The 24,299-nt window shown below is 35.7% G+C and overlaps 1 protein-coding gene across 2 annotated transcripts in view; it reads right to left on the reverse strand.

The window, feature by feature from the left end:
* The window catches only part of LOC136827029 (adenosine deaminase-like), an 87,477-nt gene that overhangs the window by 39,549 nt on the left and 23,629 nt on the right, over positions 1–24,299 (reverse strand). Inside the window, exons 3-10 of one of the 2 annotated variants that reach the window (XM_067084723.1) lie at positions 23,166–23,291; positions 22,021–22,187; positions 20,705–20,842; positions 18,813–18,908; positions 18,019–18,131; positions 17,322–17,500; positions 15,481–15,607; positions 12,679–13,727 (exon numbers count right to left, since the gene is read on the reverse strand). The exons of the other annotated variant lie outside the window; for it this stretch is intronic. Of the exons in view, the coding sequence (XP_066940824.1) occupies positions 13,545–13,727; positions 15,481–15,607; positions 17,322–17,500; positions 18,019–18,131; positions 18,813–18,908; positions 20,705–20,842; positions 22,021–22,187; positions 23,166–23,291 (1,129 nt within the window). The 3' untranslated portion in view covers positions 12,679–13,544. Of the gene's footprint in view, positions 1–12,678; positions 13,728–15,480; positions 15,608–17,321; positions 17,501–18,018; positions 18,132–18,812; positions 18,909–20,704; positions 20,843–22,020; positions 22,188–23,165; positions 23,292–24,299 lie in introns of those variants that run through there. 2 annotated transcript variants of the gene reach the window in all.

Consider the following 24,299-nt stretch of genomic DNA (forward strand, 5'->3'; position numbering starts at 1 on the left):
AAGAGGGATAAGACCTGAGGTGTCATTCTCACTACGAGAAACAAGACGGGATCAATATGTAAGAGCCACATTACTGAATCGTGTCTGGTGGCTTTGTCTCTACTGCGCCTTGATCCACCTTCTTCACAGTGAGATGGACGTCACTTGCAAACATTCTCCTAGTTTACAGATCATCGAGAAGATCACTGCTATGGATATTAGTGATTAACAACGTAGCTAATTAGTAATAGATGTCACAGGCCTGGCAAAATGATAGAGAGTCTGGTGACAAGGCTTGCGTGTCTGCGCAATAATGATGATGACAATAATTACAAATATCATAAAAATGATGGAAAAGAAGAAGAAGAAAAAGATGATGATAACTCTGGTACCATTTTAAATAATGAAAGGAGTGAAATTTCAAACCGTTACAATCAATTATTGAAGTCTACCATTCAAATAATAATAGGTTTCAAATTTAAACTATTAATATTCGACCTAGTACCTTTGCATATAATCAATATAAAGTTAATATAACTACTGAAGAAATCGATGACCTTAGGAAGTGCTTCATTTATGTATACGTGTTTAATGCATGATACAAGAACTATTTACAAAGACGCTTATCCAGAAGAACTGTACAGACAGACTGTTTTCTGTTTAGCCTTTAACCCAAATCAATGTTTACATACACTCATACATACATACATACATAATTTCTCTTGGAGACCGAATAAATGTTTCTACGTATACATATATACATACATACATATACACCTAATCTCTCCAAAAGACCTTGGGAATGTCTCTACATTAGATACACATATACATACACATAGAGCCACATAATCTCTCTTGAAGACCATGGGAATGCTCCTACATGCAAACATACATACATACCTACATACATACATGCATGCTCTCTTGAGGAGGGATTGTATATTTATGTATGTATGTATGTATGTAGAAACATTCCCATGGTCTTCAAGAGAGGAATGCTTATACATACATACATACATAAGACCATGGAAATGCTTCTGCATGCATACATACATACATACATACATACTCTCTCTCCTGAAGACCATGGGAATGTTGGCATTCGCACGATGTTTTCAAATCGATACCCCTAATCTAAACGCCGTGCGTGAGAGAGAGAGAGAGAGAGAGAGAGAGAGAGAGAGAGAGATGAGGCTTTTCCGATAAACTCATGGCTGGAGATCGTGTGAAGTATGTGACTTTGTCCATTTGTATTGTGTTTGTTATTAATTTCATGGAATGTAAATTATGAAAACATATTTGGACGTGGCTACCGTGTCATTAATTAACGTCTGTTAATGACTCATTTTGCTTTAAGTACAATTTTTCGCATGAAAAATTTACAGTATATAAAAGCGGAAATTTCAGTAACACAATCAAACGGTGACAATATAATAAATTAATTACAATTAAACGCCAAAGAGAAACTATGATGTTATTAGTGGCAGAAGTTCAATTAATAGGAAAAAATACAATAGCCTGGAATAATTACATAATTACCTTATAAACATCAGTCAACCAAATACATAACAAACAACTGCATTGCGAAAAAAAAATGCTAGCAAAATAATTTAAAATTACAAACTCACATTTCTTATCAATATAGAATTATTATTATTTTTATTATTATTATTATTATTATTATTATTATTATTATTATTATTATTATTATTATTATCGCTATTATTATTATTATTATTATTATTATTATTATTATTCAAAAAATAAACCTCATTCATATGGAAAACGCCCACCAAAGGGCCATCGACTTGAAATTCAAGCTTCCAAAGAATGTGGTGTTCATTCGAAAGAACTAACAAAAGGTAATGGGAAACGGAAAGAAGAGATACTTATTAGAAAAACAGATAAATTAACAAACAAATAAGTAAATAAATAAATAAATGTAAAAATAACTAAATTATTCAAATACAAGGAGAATAATAGGGTAGTAGTAATGCAATGCATCTTCGCTTGAACTTAAAAGTTCCAATTGCGCGACATTCTCATTGATTCCCGATTTGCAAAAATACAAAATGCATACATTTATATATATGTGTATATGTATATATATACGACAACCGAATGTTAGAAAAAGGAAATTAACTTCAAATCTCAATGTTGATAAACTCAAGGGGCATCTGCTAAGATGCCGCCAGTCAAAACCGAACTGATTTGGTTGCCAGAGGCGAAATAACCTCTGGAGATTATAGCTTATCTCAAAATGGCCCCGTGACATGGGAAGGTGGGGAGGAGGCGAGAGTTGTTTGCGGGGCGGAAAGGGGGAGGGGGGAGAATGGATCTGCCTGCGGCTCACGCAATCCGCAGCCAGCTGCACTGCAAGTCAAAGGCCTCTGCAACACTGGGCTTTCTGCAAATAAATGTGAATAACGTTTAGCAAATTGTCCCTATGACCTTGTTTGGCAAAAGTTTATATAACAAATATAAACGCTTTCTAAGTATCAATTATTTCTCAACGAATTCAACACACAGAAGTTCTATTCGCGTACAGAACACGAATCTCCCTTAACGAGACGAAAGTGTCGTTTATTTCCGTGAATATCATTCATCTGTTTTGGCATGTTTTTAAAAGATGTCATACCTTAAGGGGATATACAGTACTTACTCTCTTTAGTGTACAACTAAAAATGACGCAATACCTTTTAGTCACTATGTCTGCACCACCGACCTCTCGAATATACGCTTAATATATTACTTGCTTCCATATTCATGGATGTCATTTGTAAAATGCTTCGTTTAACTCTAATATTCGCTTTCCTTCTGTCAAGTGAATAAAGAAATAAGCAAATAAATAAATAAAAGCATTTGGTAATTGATCTGCGTCGTTTAATATCAGCATCTTGTGATCACGACACAAGTGACGATATAAACTGAACTGAATACAGAATTTAGGCCAAAGGCCAAGCACTGGGACCTATGAGGTCATTCGGCGCTCAAATGGAAATTGACAGTAAAAGGTCTGAAAGGTGTAACAGGAGGAAAACCTCAAAGCAGTTGCACTATGAATCAATTGTTAGGAGAGGGTGGAGAGTAAGATGAAGAAAGAGAATATGAAAGGAGGTACAGTAAAAGGAACGAAAGGGGTTGCAGCTAGGGGCCTAAGGAAGGCACGCTGCAAAGAACCTTAAGTAATGCCTGCAGTAAGTTACGATATAGCAGACCGTGATATTCGCCTGTAATTCTTAATATTCTGTCAATGTTCCTTGTTTTCAAGGCACGAATATTACTTGTCCTATTTGATAACTCTAATATATATCTTCCTAAGCCATTCATATCAAGTCCTAACCTTTTCCCACCAATTAACTTTTCATTATCCTCATTATCTCATCTACGGTCCTGCATTAGCCTGTGATCTCAATCTTAATAGCAATTATACAACCCTTACCTGTTTCATCGGGGAAGTGTTTTTATTCCATCAGATTTTCCTAAGTCATTGTCCCTACTCTGATTAATAACCATCTACATTATTCTCAAACCAAATTATTCCTTTCTCCTATGAGGACAATTTTTTATCCGGGTCATTTGCAATATGTCCTCAGATGACAAACTGCTTTCAGTAAACTTGTCCTCTTCTCTATAGTGACAATTTTCCTCTATAATGACAATTTTGATAAGTGGATTCTCTTCCTTCTGTATTTCACTTTACTTCCTCTTAATTCTTCCTAACACCATATTCCTTGGAAGCTTGAATTTCAAGTCAATGGCCCCTTTGGTGGGCTCGTTCCACATGAGTAGGTTTCATCTACTGAATAATAATAATAATAATAATAATAATAATAATAATAATAATAATAATAATAATAATAATAATAATAATAATAACAATAATATTAATAATAATAATAATAATAATAATAATAATAATAATTAATAATAATAATAATAATAATAATAACAATAATATTAATAATAATAATAATAATAATAATAATAATAATAATAATAATAATAATAATAATAATAATAATAATAATAATAATAACACTTATACACTTACTAAGATGCTATTTGAAAACTTTCTCTCTTTCGAGTAAAGGTCAGGCTTTCTGCTCATGGCCTCTAAAGTCAACTATCCCTCAGCTATTATTTAGAAACTAAACCCTTAGTCTTTCTCTTTAACTTTCTGTTCCTTCTCTCGCTCTGTGCTAAACTTTGTCCCATCAACTCTCACACCGATAACCATAGTTTTTATTAACTTTCACAAAAGTACCTTCTTTTAGTTACTTTCGTTATGTTCTGGACTTATTAACTGCTAACTCTACTTTTTACTCTTTCACAAAAATTACTTTCTTCTAGTTACTTACATTACGTTCTAGAATTACTAACTGCTCCATAAACTGCATGGTTGTTATTATTATTATTATTATTATTATTATTATTCAGAAGATGAACCCCATTCATATGTAACAAGCCCATAAAGGGGCCACTGCCTTGAAATTCGAGCTTCCAAAGAATACTAAGGTGTTCATTTGAAAGAAGTAACGAAGGAAAGAGAGAGAGAAGAGACCATCCCCTAAGGAGAGAATTCTTTTCTTCTTATGGTCAGCTGAAGTACTTTGCAGATGTTAAAACTGTCTAGACAGATGTTGCCCTTCCTCTCTCTTCTCTAATAGAAGCATACTTCTGTCTCAGTCACTCTTCTGTTCTGTGATTAGTCACTGCCCCATAGTCTGTCACTGGTCAATCGTTCTCTGCCTTGAGAATAAAATTACTTTCCAAAGTCACTCTCACTAAAGTCTTCAGTTAGCAAATTATTTTCCTCGCCTCATTCACAAAATCTTGGAATGAGAACATTTACTTGACACACTTTCTGTTCCGTATTCCGGACATGGCATCAGACTAAATACTTGTTCTTCGACTTATTTCTCTTTGCTATACAACACAAAATTCCTTATTCATTTCAACGTTGTTTCCTCCCTTGAATATGTTTATTGTCATACGCCAGAACATTTCACATTGCAATTTAGCATCAGCAATAATAAATTAAAATTTTAAAACCTTTCCCACTTCTAACATTAAGACTGTGGATGCCGCAGAATATCAAGAGTCTGCGCACGCGCATGCACGTTTAATACTACAAACATGCGCGTTATATAGAGATATATATATATATATTATATATATTAGGCACACATATACATATATATATATATATATATGTAATATATATATGTATGTATGTATGAAAGGTAGGTATGTACCTTACAATGCAAATGACTACTGCTGTTAGATAGCGGTAACTCCTTCTCTTACGTAAGGAATCCGATGCTATTCACTTTTCCTACTAAGGCCGGCAAGTAATTCCCCGAACTAGCGAGTCAACGGCTATGGAGAAGGAACAAACAGGCTTCCCGTCCCTAATAAGGAGCGGGCCAATTTTCCAGGCCCGGGGACATCAAGCGGGCAAGTCCATGGGGTTCCCATGGTGTTGCCCACGGAGGTTTGCCCAGGGGGGTTGTCTAAGGGGTTGCCAATTATCCACGTCAATAGAGTGAATGTACATGAGACGACAGAGTGATTACGTAGATGAAAACAGATGAGAATCTTACAAAGTATAAAAAATGAATAATGCAAAAGATTTCAAGTGAAAAACTTAATGATTAGTCGTGGGGTCATTCAGCGTCTTACAAAGACAAGATACAAAATTAAGAAACTAAAAGATAGATGGATTACAGTATCTCTGTATTCAAAGCCCGTCTTATATGCAAATTCAGTCAGCTCCCGATATCAAGAAAATAATTACAAGGTTTAATATGGGCAGCATATATATATATATATATATATATATATATATTATATATATATATATATATATATATATATATATTATTACATACATACATATATATATGTATGTATATAATATATATATTTATATATATACTGTATATATATACATATATGTGTGTGATTTTTCTATCTACCTAAAATGAATACTAATTTTAAGTTTGTCTGGTCCTACATAATAATAATAATAATAATAATAATAATAATAATAATAATAATAATGTATTTCAAATTAAAAAGAGGGACATTAAGAGTATCACACAAGGAGACAACCAAAGTGCAACGCAAGAGCAAACAAAACCAACGAATCAGTCACCCCTTCCAAGTGGGTTAAATTGCCAACCTCTCTGACTTCATCAGCTCTGAATAAGATGTCTCTTATCTGCTCGTGAGATAGGCTGACATGACGTCAGGAGATAAGATGTCTTGATCTCGCAATAAGATTAGTGTCTTGGGTGCTACATGTGTCGCAGAATGAGGATATCAGGATATATAATTATATAATCACACACACTCGTGGTCCAGTGGATAAGACGATCGTCTCCCCAACGATAGGTCTAAGGTTCCCCAGTTAAATCATGCCCCTGTTGACCTAGATAGTAGATGGCTGTGATGAGTATCAACCAAGGTGAGAAAGCATTGTAAATTAAGAGAATCGAGGAGCCTTAATACTTCATGGTTGAAAGAAATATATTGAAGGCCTAACAAAGAACAGAATGTCTTGAAAGAATTTGTTCCCTAAAGATACCGACCGAATTTGGCGCAAATCGAGACAGTGCTATAAAAGTTTGTTTTCAGTTAGGCCTATGTCGAACGAACATCAACCTTCACATTCACAGAAGCTTAGTAACATGGGCCGGCGGCCACAGATTAACCAAGATGCTGAACATGAGCGCCCAACTCGAAGGCATGACATCACTCTCCAAGCCCAGAAGCTGTGATATGACTGGAGACTCGATCCAAAACAGCTGCATAATCGCAGCCGAAATCCATTTCCGGCCTTTTTACGCCCGGGTCCAAGCCAATATCCTCCCACCTCCTCCATCCCCACCAACACCCCTCCCTGGGCCTCAATTCACTTGAACGAAAATAAGGATGTGCAGTTCCTCCTCACTTGTGTGTGGGATTAAATGCCCAGTATCTGAATGCCAGTTTATGGTTATAGGAAGTCTCCTTAATAAGCAATGATTGAGTTATAGTAAAATGGCGTTACTGTTCAAATTATCCACAATATTTAAACACTTCGTTCGTTGGTTTAGTTAAGCATGGTTTTGGCGAGCAATGGCTTTTGTCCTACGTGTGGGAAGGTGTTGCAGGGTATGAAAGGTCTGATTTGGACCTCTCAGTCAAGCAACAAATGGGAGAGAGAGAGAGAGAGAGAGAGAGAGAGAGAGAGAGAGAGAGAGAGAGAGAGAGAGAGAGAGAGTTGGGGAGGGTATACTGACAAATTACTTGTCTTATACGGTACCTAGGCCTATAATATAAAAAGAAGACAAGCTACATTTGGCGTAAACGTGAGATTGAAGGATTTTGCACAAATATGATTAACGAATAAAGCTGTACATTGACGAAGTGTATAACTGCACACATATATACGCACATACATACATGCGCGCACACATGCGTGGGCTAGGAAATGTTTTGTTTCTGTAACATATTTAACTGGTGAAGATTTTTCATACGTACTGGAAAGTTGACAGTGAAATTATACAAGCAAAAACACCATGTTCATGCATATATAAGGACAAACCGCAAGAACTTTTTAAGATAGTCTAAAGTCTAAACGGATTTAAATTATTGTTTACAATTACGGTAACGATAAAGCAATCAGTAAATATCGTTGTCATACAATGTCAATAGGCAATAGCCTCCTTTTCTTAACAATCAAATTCCATGTGGATATCCACCACACATGCATTAGAAAATCCACAGTCTTTAGCAATGGATTAATAACACCGAGTTTAGACTCAAGTTTAGCCGAATACAGGAATAAAATCTCTTTTCAGCAGTTGACATACCAACTGCTCCCTCTCTCTCGCTCACCAAATAACATCTAATCATACAGTAAAATCATAAACCGAAATGACAACACGAAATCTATTTTGGACAATGCCCTGGTCACAAATATCTCGATGATAGAGGTATACAAGAAACATCTTCTATCGGTCTGGCAAATTTCAGAACCGGCTCCATTAGACGTAAAACCCCCCTAGGGTAGGGGCTTCCCAAATAGAGGTGACACCCAGAAAGCGCTACGTCACTATGTCAAAGGTTGGGGTAGTCATTTACAATTTTTTTTAAAAGACAATTTCACCTCTGTGAAATAACGAATAGGTTATTTACAACAGGTAATATTCCTTCGTGTCTACTTTTTCTTTTGTTTGTTAGTGTTGAAATTACCAGAATGTTTACAAAAAAAAAGTTACTGATATTACATTTAAATGCTGTTGGCAATATCATAAAATTCATTTGTTGTCTGCAAATAACGGTATTTTCACAGCCATTAGTCACAAAATCCATCTGATCATGAGTAGTATAGGGCAATTATTTCGATTATTCCTCACCTAAACACACCCAACTTATTACCAAAAACAATTTCATCAAGAGGAATGAAGGGTGGTAAGCTGCAAAGTTAATGTTGATGGAGTCATGTCAAGTGAATGTGCAGTAAATATAGGGGGATGCTACAGGAAGTCACCTTTTTTTTACATGGAAAAGAAGGGTTTACAGTGAGATATTGGTCTAGGGCAGCTGCCCACGTTGTGTAAGGTATAACTGAATGATGGAAAGATTCTGAAGGAAGTAGACTTATAATATGCAATCGATGCTCTCTCAATCAGCAAAACTCCACAAGATTTACATGGCTTTTTAGAATGCAACATTAATCTTCAGATGGGACAAATTAACTCTAAGGAAGACAATAATGAGAACAAAGTATGTGCAAAGGAATGAAATAACACTTGGAAAATGGATTAATAAGGTTAAGCAACGATGATACCCAGTATAGAAAGGACCACTCGAGTTAGAATTTTTTGAAAGACTTAAAATGGCAAATCAAACACTTACATTTGGAAATATTAGTCTAGTACTGTCTATATGGCTATAAGTACATGAATTACTGTATGACAGTGAAACTATTGTCTCAAGCCTTCTCATTTACAGAATAAATCTACAGGAAGAATACTAGGAGCCAGATTGCAGGACATAGTAAGGAATGATATCACAAAATAGAATAGATACTGTACTGAATTTTGGCCAAAGGCCAAGCACAGGGACCTATGAGGTAATTCAGTGCTGAAAAAGAAATGGAGAGTAGAAAGGTTTGAAAAGTGTAACAGGAGGAAAACCTCGAAGTTGCACTATGAAACCATTGTTAGGAGAGGATGGACAGCAAGACAGAAGAAAGAGAATATGAATGGAGGTACAGTAACAGGAATTAAAGGGTTCGCAGCATTAGAGGGCCAAAGGGATGCTGCAAAGAATTAAGTGCCTACAGTGCACCATGTGATTTAACAGCACTATCTTAGATGAGAACTATGAAAAGGGAAGCTGGAGACAAGTGTGGATTTGTATAGATGAAAGCACAATAAACAAGAGTGGCAGAATTTCTCAGATTGTTCTCAGGAAATTCTTGACTTTTTGAATGAATGACAGAATGATGACAATTAGGCTGCACAATGGTTCACCTCCCAATATCCTATACTGTATTCGATTTCTCTAAGTAAATTCAATGCATTTTTACATTTTTTTCATATTTCCAGTACAACATTCCAACTGGGGTGGGTGTGGATGATTAAGCCCAGAAATGTTATATTTTGACTTAAGGGTATGAGATGGCATTTCAGCTGTAATTTAATTCCATAATTGTTTCTCAATTAAGAGGCTGAAATTTCAGATTGCTAATGTTGCTTTTGAAGTTGTACTTTATCAGCTGTAATACTATCAGAGTGGACACCACCTATTGCATAGTCTTCCAGCATCAGAAATTTACTTATCACAAATACACTATACAGTAAATGCAATGTACAGTACACACATACTATAGAACTGTAACTTGGATATGAATCCTATCCAATATGCAAGAAGCATTCATAAGATATGTACATAGTTGAAAAGGCTACAAATTAAACAAGTATCTACTTTGTGAATTTAATAATAAAATTTCACTAATGAAAATGCATAGTGAACAATTATCAGCAGAATTTATCGAAATAAAACGCTGTACACAATCAACTTTTCTATAAAGCGTTGTCGTTGAGCAGAGGTAGGAGATACACTGATGAATGATCCTAATCTTGAGTCCCGACCAACTAAAAGTGGTTTTATCATATGGATGGGACGTGCTACAGTAAAGCTCAGAGATTAGACGCCATTAGTACAGCAAGTGTTCTTGTCCACAGGTGTCTCTACAGGTGATCCATTAATCAGGCATAACAAATATGTCTTAATAACGAAGGTAGCGGGATTTTGCAACGAATCTCAGCATAATTTTTTTTCCTATGTCAGGGTTACTTCCTGGTGCCTTTTTTGTTCGATTATACTTTTGTTAAATTGACTGGAGTATCTGTACAGCATTTAGTTGTATATATCAGATGCCATTTTGAGCTGAAGCATTGTCCCTAATCCTAAATCTTTGAGCAGAGCCATAGATTTTGCTCTAGCCTTGGGTTTAAGGTCAATCTGGCAGCAGTTATGAAGGATACATGGTACAAAACCTAACCTAGTGGTAATTTATCGTAGTCTTTTCAGAAAAAATAAAGGGAGGACCTGCCTTTACTAAATTTTTCCCGTTAGGAAATTATTCTCAGTGGCTTAGGCCTACAGGAAGAGTGAAGTTCCTTTGCGAGAAGAATTGTATCCAGTGGCGAGGGCAGATTTAGAAGGCACATGGTGCTTGAAAATTCACCACCACAGAGCACTCATCAAATAGCCTTAGAAATGACGAACGCTGCAACTTTCAGCACAAACAACCAGAGTAGAGGAACGTCCCCAAGGGTTTATTCATCAGCTGTCAATCACTATTCACTACTCAGTGAGGACTTACCTTCACGGGTTCTTGCACCGAGTTCGGGACGATTAGGCCGTATTATTTTCGGCCGTGAACCTGTTAGGCCGTCACAACTTTAGGCCATGTGAAGTTTACGCCGCTAGACATGGCGGGAGATCCTTGGGACGCCGTGTTTAGTACTAGCCCCTCGGGGACAAATTATTATATAAACCCATTTCGGCCGTTTGCCAGTTTGGGTGTTACGGCTTAAATGTCGGCCGAAACGACCAGGACCCCTTGCACTCACACTAACTTCAGCTAACACTTCTCCATTCCAGGCAGCATTGTACACGAGTAAAAATAAGTGGTTTCATTTCAGTTAGCATCAAAATTGCTTTCATTTTTACTTAACCCTCCGTTATGTGAAGAAACTGCAATTTACTCTTTTTCATTACCAACTTAATTAGTCCCAATCAGGCAGCGGCAAAACAAGAGATTTGTCCACTGTGAGAGAAGCAACACTCAGAATACTTTGGGTTTTCCAGCTTTACAAACTTACTTTCTTTTGACTGGAACTGCAGAGGAATCCTGACAGTCCCTCCAGTTGGTTCCTTCCTAGTTATCTACTTCGCTTGCTAAGGCAGCTGGCAACAGATAACTCGAGGCTCAGTTCAAATTTAATTTGGCCTACACCATTACATTCCAGGCATTTACTAGACTTGGCCAGCATCCTAACTATATGCTTTCGTTTTTGAGAGCGAGATTTCAGTGTAAATCTGGATATGGATATGCAGTACTATAATTTTATCTGTTTTTCAACATATATGATATTTATACCATATGAGTAGTTTAAATTGATTTTTATGATCTGAAATTCATAATAACAATCCCTAATAATTTACGTTTTACAGTGAATGGTCAGGAAGAAATGTTTAGCTAGAAGGGACAATAAGATTGTACATTTCACTAGGGAATTCAAGCATCAAGACCGTAATGAGGGTATCCTACCATGGTCTATCGTAGTACCTGTACATTAAGCCATTTTCCTAAGAATTTTTGAAAACTTAATACTATGTGTTGTAAGCCTTCATGTAAATATATTTAAGGGAATAGCCTCGCCTTCCTGGACGCCGTGGGTGGGTAGTGAAGTCAGTGCACCTCACACGGTGCACTGTAAGCATTACTTAAGGTTCTTTGCAGCGTCCCTTCCCCCCCGTAGCTGCAACCCCTTTCATTATTTTTACTGTACTTCTTGCTTCTATCTTGCTATCCACCCTCTTCTAACAATTGTTTCATAGTGCAACTACGAGGTTTTCCTCCTGTTACACCTTTCAAACCTTTATACTCTTAATTTCCCATTCAGTGCTGAATGACCTCGTAGGTCTCAGCGCTAGGCCCTTGGCCTAAATTCCATATTCCATTCCATTTGCCTTCCTGGGAACCACAAAAGTACAAGTAACTAGTTCCAACATTTTGGGTTTACAATAAAATCTAAATTACAGTACTGCACAGAGCAGGAAATTGTAATTTGCTGGTAATTGTAAGTTTTAATGATAATTACTTGAGCTAATTACTGGGAACATAAAGCTGAGAAGTACGTTATTTACATAGATGAACACATGAGAGACTTAAATGGTTTTTTAAACTGTCATAATAAACAAACCCAGTGTTGTTCAATTCAGACTTTATCAAACACAAAATTCACAATTTCCCAGACCTCTGATATACCTATAACCTTCTTATTGGTTCTACATCATCCAGTTGAGGTTGATCCACCAATAATACTGCACTGCACATCAAAAGTTCATAATACAATTACCTAAGATATGATACTAAACAATATAGCTAAGGACCAATGAAAAGAGACCCACATTTCTTATCTTTAATAAAGTATATTCATGGGAATAAAAACCACAAGAGAATGAAATCGTGTAGAAAATATAATGAAAAAACAACATCAAACAATGCACATGGAATCATTTGTTAAAAATTGTACTGTGAACAAAACAAACTGTGTACTGGCCAAATCATGTTTTCTTCAATGAACCGTTTTAAGCAAAATGGAAGTGAAATGCAACTTGCCTGAGAATTAATACAGAATTTTATTACAAACCTGCATACAATACTACCCACATTTCTTATCTTTAATAAAGTATATTCATGGGAATAAAAACCACAAGAGAATGAAATCGTGTAGAAAATATAATGAAAAAACAACATCAAACAATGCACATGGAATCATTTGTTAAAAAAATTGTACTGTGAACAAAACAAACTGTGTACTGGCCAAATCATGTTTTCTTCAATGAACCGTTTTAAGCAAAATGGAAGTGAAATGCAACTTGCCTGAGAATTAATACAGAATTTTATTACAAACCTGCATACAATACTATCCTTTTCACACAACAACTCTAAAAATCATCAAGATACAAAGTAAAACACCCAGTAACATGGGCAGCATCATAAACCATTTATTACCAATAATCAATCAAATACTGTTTCTGATATCATATATTACCATCTACAGTAATCATCAGAATGTGAGGTATATTAGAAACAAAACACGTCCCTATTGCTTCTATAACAAAATTTACGGATGGAAAAGTTCGTGTACTGATACACAACAGTCTCATCAAAAATTTAATACATCAAGACAACTGGTCAAATCCTAGAAAAAATACATTATTGTACTACCACACTAAACTATGGAATAATACTCCCTTACATTCTTTACCTAAGTACGTTCAGCCCACGTCCCAAAGGTGACACTTGGCTTCAAGGGCGTGGACGTACGTCTTGAGGAAGGAGAAGCTACAGGTAGTGAGTAATCTATGATGCCATAGGCTTCCTTCAACTGCTCGACTAAGTCTCTCTTCTCCTCAGGACTTAGAAAAGAATGAAGAGCAGCTTGGAAATTCTGTAAAAGTTGAGCACTTCAGTAGAGTAATGTATGAAAAACAGCGGATAACATAATACAAAAATCTTGAATCGAAAAGGGCATAAGTCAGTATTAAATTAAAACATGTTTGCCTTTTTAATATACATCTTCAGATATTTAGATTATTACTGTATTATTATTATTGCTCAGAAGTTGAGCTCTATTCATATGGAACAAGCCCACAGGGGTCATTGGCCTGAAATTCGAGCTCCCAAAGAATATGGCATTCATTTGAAAGAAGTAACAGAAGATAACAAGAAAATACAAAAAGAAGAGATTACAGTAGTTATTGGAAAAGAAAAAAAATAAATTAATAAATAAACAGCAGAATAGTTATTTACAGTTCAGTACTCCCAAGGCATATTAACAGAGTAACCTCGTGCCCACTGGAAAATGTCCTTGTGTCATGCATACAGCAACATGAGCTGTTTACAGAGAAATTATCAAACTTGTAAGTTTAGAAATTAAATTAATATTGATGATGTAACACTTACCCATCAAAGGGAGTAAGTGTAAATATAAAAACTAGCATAAATACTGATTTGGCTTCACTAAAACCTTTAAATATTAAATAAGACCCCAAATACTAAAGCCACTGATGTTTTCCAGTCTTACCACTTACATGAAGACTCATTTTGATAATTCTATGAGGCTTTTTTTTTATCTACCACAAAATGGTTATTTTGTGGTTCCTGATGAATAAATATGTAATATCAATAAACCCTGGTAGATAATAAATATTTTGATATTGCAAATGTTTAATCGTAAATGCTTAATCTATCAAAATTAATTTACTGCAGTCATTATTTTAAATTCTTTGACATTCTACATATTTCTTGATTATTTAACCATTTTATATAGAAAATATATGACAAATAACATGATACTGCTAAACTGACTCTGATAATCCATAGATAATTGTTAAAAATGTCTTGCTTAAATAAGGATCATCAGTTTTATCATTCTTTCTCAATTTATCTCAATCAGGCATCATTCAAAATACTTGCTAGATGTAAGTTCCACAAACTCAAATGAAATTTAAACATTATTAAAAACCTTCAGTGTTTTACCTATTACATTCCATCACTCAGCAGACCCCATAAGCTTTCTCCAGTTCTTGCAAGAGTAACCGCTTTTCTCTTTCCGGCAAAAAGCAATGCTTAGCAGCATCAAAGTTCTGGTTAATGCAAAGACCCAGTTAGTTAGGATTAGTAAGAACACTGGAAGTAGTACCTGTAGTATTATTATTATTAGCCTTTCAGTTAGTTCACAAGACCATGCAATGTTAGGGTGAATTAATCTTTTTACTAGTCTAGGAAGCTGAAACCTGAACTGGTATTAAGCATTTTTACTATATCTTCACTTTTTAATTAAAAACAATTGCAGTCTATTACATGTTTCTCTGGGCAAAAATATCCCGTTATGACTATATTTCTCTAAACTTTATATACAATGGCATGCAATTCAATAAGCCATCAGGCATATCAGTAGGCAAAAGCAATCGTATGTTATTTGCAATTTAACACAGGAGTAAAAAAATATTAAACCAGCTGTGAGAAGTAACTGTACCACTGTGGGTCAACATATACATATGTATATATATACAGTATATATATATATATATATATATATATATATATATATATATATATATATATATATATATATATATATATATATACACACAGTATGTATATATTTCTCTTTAATAACAAGTCCTGATAATACTTACGGCACGAGTTATTTGGGCTTCGGTGAATCCCCACTTGCCGAGTAGTCTGTATTCATCTGACAGTGTGGTGAAGGTGATTGTAGAGACATCTGTACTTATACTAAAGCTTGCTTCATCTTCAGCAAATCTGTGAAAACAAATGAAAAACAAATACCTTGTTAAAATGTCTCTTATTGATAGTGAGGAATCTGTGTCTAAGAATGATAGAAAATGGTAGTTTGCATTAGCAAAACATGTTTCACAGTAATTTGTATATATGTGGCCTGAGTATTACAAGAAATTCTAAAAACTGCTTAATCCTTCACATCATATATTACACCATGACTTTTAAATTCTCAGTGTGCTTCATATGCTTTACACAATCAAGCCTTACCCTTACAACCATACACCAAAAGTGCTGAAATCCCGATGCAAAAATCTGCTGTCCATTTCAGCACAATTAAAAACTTTGCTTTATCCATGTCTGGATGACAATAAGTACACTGCAATGAATGTGTTCCAGCCCAGGTATAATTAACAGCAGGAAACGGAACATACAAGTGTGTGTACTTGGGCATTTTCCGAAATGTCAATCAATAATATGGGGTGCCAGAACACTTTCTTGCAAAACAAGGAACGAAGAGGTTCGTGTTAGCTAGCATTATATACTTGAAGCTATTATAAAACCTTGAAAGTATCTGGGTACCACTGGGTACCAATGAGAGAAATTGCACTAATTAAAATGGTGTAACTGTTCATTAGAAGCACCTGACATCTGCTGCAGCTTTTAGAGAGGTGCCTCAACTTGACAGCACTGAGTATGCAGAAGACTGAATTCTGGTTGGCAATGGCAGCACAAGTAATAAAAAATAAGCCCCTTAAGCAACAGTATGCTGTCCTCTTCAATCAGTTCTTTTAATTCTGACAGGATGTAAGAGGGTATCTTCATTACATTCACTGACAAAATCAGACCAAGTCAGTAAAGTTAAGTTCTCATCAGGAATCTGAGAACAACAGTGTAAAATGAGGAACTGAGATTTCGGGTATTATTACTACATGGTGCAATATAACAGATAAAAAACTAATGTCTATATTTTCATAGCCAAGATTAATAAGTGTTTGGCCATCTTCATAAAGATTACATAATCAACCACAAAAGCAAGAATGGCTAAGAAGAGTGCGTATGTAGCCTGCGAGGGCTTGACAGTTGAACACTTTGCAGCAGCTAAAAAACCCCTTGCAAGAGAGGTACTGCTGGACACCCTCCTAATGTTTTAGGAGAGTTTTGCCATAGATGACCAATATTGTCATAACATCCAGGATTAGCTCTAGCTGGGGAAAGCACTGAAACTATGGCAAAGGGAACTCAAACAGAATGCCATAGCCATCCAAACTATCCTGTAACTTGGTCAAAACATCCACTATCTAGGCTTGGAGATCATAAGAGGAGAGCCACAGGCTTATAATTGGAACTGTTGGAGAATATACCAGTAAATAAGTCCTGTTACAAGTACCCCATATATTTTGATGTTAGCCACAGATAATCTGATGAAATAAAAACTAAAATGGGATGGTCTATCTGATTTGTTCAAAGTATATATCTTTGCAAAACTATTCAAGTACTGAAGCCTTCATAAAAACAGATTTTATCTCCAGCATGATATGGGTACTTCCTGTTAAAGAATTCTGCACTGTTGACTTTCCACTAGAGCAAAGTTTTCTCTCATGCCAATGAGTAGTGTTTTCCTCTGATGACATCCTATCACAGCTAACCATTTCTCAACAAACTATCAAAAGATGAAGCAGTCCCTAAAGAGCTGGAATAACAAGAGAAGATAATACAGGGCACTTATCATATTTACCTTAAAACAGGATGTCTTTTGGATGTACATTTTAAAGATTTTACAGCTCCTGTGAGGTACGATGAATGGGGACAAGTTTCAAAATGGATGCCTTCTCTTTTACACATGTCATAAATTGCTTCGTCCTCTATTACACGGTAGCCATGCCCTATTCGCTCAGCTCCAAAGGCTTCCACAGCCTGAAGAAAGAAATTCAAGTTACTAAAGAATGTACAAACAATTTGAGTTAGAAAAGTCCTTCCATTATAGCAATCATGACCTAATCATAAAAATTATATAATCATACCAGCAACATCCTTGCATGTGTACAATGACAAGGACTTTGCAATAGGGATCACCTACCAAAGATATCTCAGTAAATCTTGGTCTATTTTTTAATTATTTACTGCAGTTTCCCAAAAGTACTCAATCAGAACTGACTGCAGATCTGTTACCCAGACAGCATACAACAGGACTGAAAAGTGTAACTCAGAAATACCAGAATAAGGATGGAAAAGTGTAACAGGGAGATAACAGAATATGGCAGAATGGAAAAGTGCAACAGTGGTGTTACAAGTTATTTGATACATCTGAAGAAACCTAACTAAACAATAGTAAATAAAACAAGGATCAATAACCCAAGCCTTGACTCTATACTGGGACAGAATGACTGAATGTAGCTTTACACTGACAAACTGTTTTAAGCATCACAAAGTACCACTTGAACGCAGCTAGCAGGTCCATCCTCCCCAGCGTGCATTGTGCGATGAATGCCCTTCTCTTTGGCAGCCTGGAAGACAGCTATGTGTACTGGATCACTTATACTCGCTTCTGTAAAATAAAACAAAAAGACTTTTATTTTTAGCTTTTCCAGGAGGTTATATATCTTACTTCATGATAGATACATTGGCAGATTATAAAGTTTTCTAGTTAAAGGACATTTTTTACATTTACTGATTTCCTTCTGAAACTGAAATTATTGTTTCTGGTCACTTTTGAAATTTACAATGTTGAAATAAAACAAAAAGACTTTTTTGAGCTTTTCTTGGATGTTATATATCTTATTTCACGATGGATACATTGGCAAATTATAATGTTTTCTAGTTAAATACCATTTTCGTCATTTACTGATGTATACTTCTGACATTTACAATATCTTTTTCTGATCACTTTTTTACAATTTTAAAAAGAATTTATTTGATCTTTTCCAGAGGTTATATATCTTATTTCATAAAGGATACATTGGCAAATCATAATGTTTTCAAGTTAAGTGACATTTTCGTCACCTACTGATACACTTCTGAAATTTACAATGTCCGTTTCTGATCACTTTTGATATTCACAATGTTAAAACAAAAAAGGCTTGTTTGAGCTTTTCCTGGAGGTTATATATCTTATTTCATAACAGACTCATTAGCAAGTTGTAACGTTCCCAGTTAAATGACATTTTCGTCATCCAATGATTCACTTCTGATAATGATAATGTTACAATGTCCCATTCTCCAGCCTTACCTTCGCCAGCACCCGCTTCGTCTCCAGATATGTCGATGGCGACCACGCCCTGGTCTCTGTATTCTTCACACAGTCTTAGGATGTCCCAGGCCCATTCTGATTTGAGAATAAAAAAGATTAAAGTATTTCAGTATACAAAGAAAGGTTAGTAGGAATCCCAACTACAGGACGTCAAAGTCAATTATTCGAGTGCATTATTATTATTATTATTAAGAAGATGAACCCTATTCATATGGAACAAGCCCAAGGGGGCCACTGACTTGAAATTCAAGCTCCCCAGGAATATGGTGTTCATTAGGAGGTAAGAGAAGGTGAAGGGAAATACAAAAAACAGAATACAATACGGTATAGAATATCGGCCAAAGGCCGAGCACTAGGACCTTGAGACCATTCAGCGCTGAAACTGAAATTGAGAGTAAAAAGGTTTGAAAGGCGTAACAGAAGGAAAACCTCGCAGTTGCACTATGAATCAGTTGTTAGGAGACGGTGGAAAGTCAGATGGAAGAAAGAGAATATGAACGTAGGTACAGCAATAGGAATGAAAGGGGTTGCAGCCAGGGGTCAAGAGGACGCTACAATAACCAATTAAAGTAGTTAACCCCCTGTATTCGTGGTCTCACTATTCGCGAATTTTTCTGTGGAATGTATATACCCATTATTCGCGGAAAATTTGCCCATTCGCGGTATTTTTCACAGAGTATTCACTAATTACTGTATTTTCATATTTTCCTGACTAAATGCACTTTTTGTGATAAAACTACTATTAAAATACTCAGGTATAAGCATTTTTAGTTTTTTGTGTTTAAACTATCAAAATAAGCAGTTCTAGGTGTTTTTAGAGGGGTTTTAAGTATTCGCACATTTTAGCTATTCGTGGGGGGGGCGGGTACACATCCCCCACGAATACAGGGGGTTTACTGTACTTCAAAATATAAACAAGTGTAAGGAGGAACCACATCAGTTAATTCAAAAGACCACAGAACAACTCCACTAAGCAAATTCCACGAGCTTTTTGAAAACACTATGTAGCTTTCAAAATGTGGCATTACTTTTGCATTATTTTTGGTCTCATTTTCTGGTATACCGGTATATTTCATTTATTATCACTGAAGAAGATAGGGAGTCTCATTTTAAAGTAGATTATATCGTATTTCCTAAGATTTATTTCACTATGTTAATTATCATAGCCATATTTTGTGGGAAGAATTAGGCATTCTGAGAGATCTAAGAAACGCTTTGTCGAAAAACATACATCAGTGATAAGCGAGTGTATCACGTTATCTAAATTAAATAACTTTTGAATAACATCTAAATAATGAAAGAAAATCGGAAGAGTTAAAAAATACAAGATGTTCATTTATCATCTTCGTGTATAAATCTACATTCCATACAAATACAACTTTTAATAACATTTCACTGAAATAACTAATTACTTTCAAATGTGCAGCTTTTTCTTAAAGAATGCATTATGAAAACTGAATTTAAAGACAGAATACAGCACTGTCTTCGTGGACAGGATCAAAAATGGAAGGATAAGAGGAACTACTAAAGTCGTAGAACTATCAAGGATGGCCCAGAAAAGAAGACTGCAGTGGCATGGCCATGTGATGAGAAAGGAAGAGACATAAGTAGGGAGGAGAGTGATGCAGATGGAGGTGCCTGGTGGGAGAGCAAGGGGAAGACTGAAGGAAGGTGGGTGGATGTAGTTGTAGTTAGAGAAGATCTAAGAGACAAACAATTGTCAGAGGACGATGTGTTTGACCGAGCCAGGTGGAAGAGGAAAGGTGTCAGAAACATCGACCCCACATAGAGGTGGGAAAAGATGGTGAGAGAGAAGAAAAGATGAACAGTACTGTATTCCTACTGTATCAAAAAGTATCATTATAACTTACGTGATTTTCCCCTTATGCAGCAAAGTATAAGTCTAACTTTGGTCCCGAAGTCTTCTTCGCCTCTCTTAATGCCTTTTAATACAGCTTTAACGATGTCGTCGCTTTGTACATTTCCACTGCCATTCTGTATACCATTACCTGTAAGTAAGGTTACAAGTGAATACAGCATTTCACTGACAAGACTTTACCTGAAACTTTAATCTGCTGTTAGTCAATTTTATAATTAAATAATGAGCAACACTCATTTATCTTTCAGCTGCCTCTATTATCAACAATTTTTAGTCATAAGACCCCATCTGAGATAATTTAGATGAGGTTCAAGCATTATTTATACTGAAAGAGAGATGTTAGACTTGGACATCAAACAAAAGATAGATTTGGATTGAAGAGTACACACAAACAATTTGACAAATTTTTAACCATGCGACCCCATCTGAAATAATCTAGACGAAGTTCAAGCACCATTTATATTGAAAGAGAGATGTTACACTTGGACATCAAACAAAAGATAGATTTGGATGAAAGAGTACGGACACAAACAATTTGAAAAATTTTTAACCATGTGACTCCATCTAAGAAAATCCAAATTTAGTTCAAACATCATTTGTACTGAAAGACACGTACTGGACTTGGCAATAACACAAAAAGCAGATCTGGAAGGAAGAATACAGACACAAACAAGAACAAACTATATTTTTGAATCACTAAATCTGATTATATTACAAGTGCCTTATTTCAGTGCTCTTAACCTCAAAGTTGTTGACAGCACAGATGAAACAATTCGAGACTGAGAACCACAGTGTGAGGCTAAGTGGAAGAGGTATTGGGGGCAGTTGCATCTCAGGCAAAACCAACCACAAATGATGCAGGTGAAACAGGGAAAGACCACTGATAAAGAAAACGAGAGAAGAGAGTTGGTGAGAGAAACATATAGAAAATGGGAAACATGTTTGAGTTTACAGCCATATATGAAAAGAGTTACGCTAAGTTCTCATAAGATGGGAAGCCAGAACGTGAACAGTAAGTATGGCCAGACACTACCGATTGCCTCAGAGATTTCAAAAGCAACATCAAAAGATTCTCCTGAGTATACCAAAGAAAAGATGACACATTATCAGTTACTAAGAGAGACAGATATTATCTACAGGTATTATCCAGCCATGACATCACTTCCTAAAGTAAAATCAAAGAAGAGACTTTCCAATCACATTTCTGATTACACATCACTCAGCTAACCGCTGACGTGAATGGCAGTGAACTGAAGCAGCATCTACAAGTACCAGAAAGTGAAAAAAGGTAATTTTTCTATTTCTTACCATTAGAACTGGCCTCAGATGACCCATTTACACTTCCGTTAAGATGACCAGCATCCCCAGGCAACAGGAGATGAGGACAGAACCTGGCTTCGCAATATGCAACGCTCTGTTTGGCCTGATCTTCCACGAATTCGTAGGAAATGCGCTCTATGACATCTAAGTCACCTCTGCAAATAATAATAATAATAATAATAATAATAATAATAATAATAATAATAATAATAATAATAATAATAATAATAATAATGTTCTCAGTATAAAATTACCTCAAATTGCGCAGCTTTTCTATTTAATAGAACTGGTTTAAAAGAGTCTACTTCCTTCGAATAATAATAATAATAATAATAATAATAATACTTCATTGAATAAAATAGCAGTTTGTAAGCCGTTTTATTTAATGAAAGTATGCCTCAGAGCGGGTCTTCTTCAATAATAATAATAATAATAATAATAATAATAATAATAATAATAATAATAATAATAATAACTCATTATAATGATATTTCCATAAACCCCAACATAATATATGTAAGAGAGAGCAAAGCATAATAGTCGAACTATTTTCATGCTTTAAAGCAGTTTTGCACACTAACTCTGTATACTCCTGGACGAGGAAATGACACAGCTTTGCTTGGCATATCACGAAGAGCACAAGTACAAACTGGATTCTTAAATCATCCCACAACCTATTACCGTTTTAAAAGAAGAAGAAGATTGAAAAAAATTTTTTTTTATTATATCTCCTTCCATACTAATCATTGCAGATCGAAGTGGATATCTAATACAAAATCTTGATAAAGATAGAATGACATCGTGTGAAAAATATAAATATTAAAAGTGCATTCAGAACTATTAATTTTTGCAGTTATTCATATATTAATAGTAATTATTAGCATTTGTACGCACGTGTCAAACAATAGATCTTCATATAGGATACAATCATGATTTTCATTCGTTGTACATACACTGAAAAATATAAGTTATGCAGTTGGATATAATACTGAATTCAGTGCATCAGATGCCTAGACAATTTTTCCCTAAAGCTGTAACATGCAAATTAGCTTACCCAGCATAAAATATCATAACTAAGAGTTTTCAAACAAAACAATGGAAGAAAGGAAAGAAGTGTGACTTAAAAGACTTACATTAGACAGTCCAAAAAATAGCTGAAGCTTTTCAGGAAATAAGCTAAGTCTCTGGGTTCCTCCACCCTCAGAGCATCTTGGAAGTCCGACAAAGATCCGCTTCCCGGAAGTTTCATTCCCTTTTTCCTGGAAAAGAGAAAAATACTTTAGTCGGCGTTTCACAGGGTATACATTAGCATCTCTCTCTCTCTCTCTCTCTCTCTCTCTCTCTCTCTCTCTCCAGTGGGACGAATAGGTACATTCCCTAAAACCCAGGTCCCCTCTGGGTATTACTAAAGGGTGTCTGCAGCGTCCCTTAGAACCTTAGCTGCACCTCTCTAACTGTTACCTCTTGGTGCAACTGTGGGGTTTTCTCCCAGTTGCCCCTTTAGAGCCTTGTACTTCCTCTGTTTTATTATCTGGAACTATATTTTGCTGTCCACCCACTCTAACTCCTGAATGGCTAGAGGTACCCCAAAGCTTGTAACGCAAAGCACTGGGGTACCTCTAATTTTCACGATTCATTAATTCATTTCTAAACTCTAGTGTGCCTCTTTTCACTTGAGCAATGAACGCTGTACCTAGTTGCTGGTCGACTGTTGTGGGTTGCAGCTTTGGTATAGAGAGAAGAGAGAAAATAACACTAGACGTGCGTTCTCTGATCTGTCAAAATGTGTACCATCATAAGAAGAAGGCCTCGATGCCGTAATCCGCACTCCACTGGGTTGAAACCACCCATCAAATACGCAGCATCTCTCTCTCTCTCTCTCTCTCTCTCTCTCTCTCTCTCTCTCTCTCTCTCGTGCACACACAGCTACACACACATTCGTTTTCATCTTATATCTGAAAAGTGTTTCTTAGTCTCGCATCGTATCTTTCTGTCAAAAGAAAGAGCTCACTATTAACCAGCATACATGAGTCCAAATCGTAATCTAGACAACACACTTAGCGAATTATAAAACTAACTGACAGGAAAATCTTCAACAATCTAGTACGCCAGTTATTATTATACTGAACTCGATGATCATTAAGATAAACTCTGTGACAAATAGAGGATAGTAGTAGCAATGATTAAACCTTTAGACTAACCTACGCCTGACCAGAGCTATTTAATTTCTAATTTCTGCATTGTTGCGATGTCATTCACCACCGGAA

This window comes from Macrobrachium rosenbergii, chromosome 41 (assembly GCF_040412425.1).
Source record: "Macrobrachium rosenbergii isolate ZJJX-2024 chromosome 41, ASM4041242v1, whole genome shotgun sequence".
In the NCBI taxonomy this organism is placed as follows: Eukaryota; Metazoa; Arthropoda; class Malacostraca; order Decapoda; family Palaemonidae; genus Macrobrachium; species Macrobrachium rosenbergii.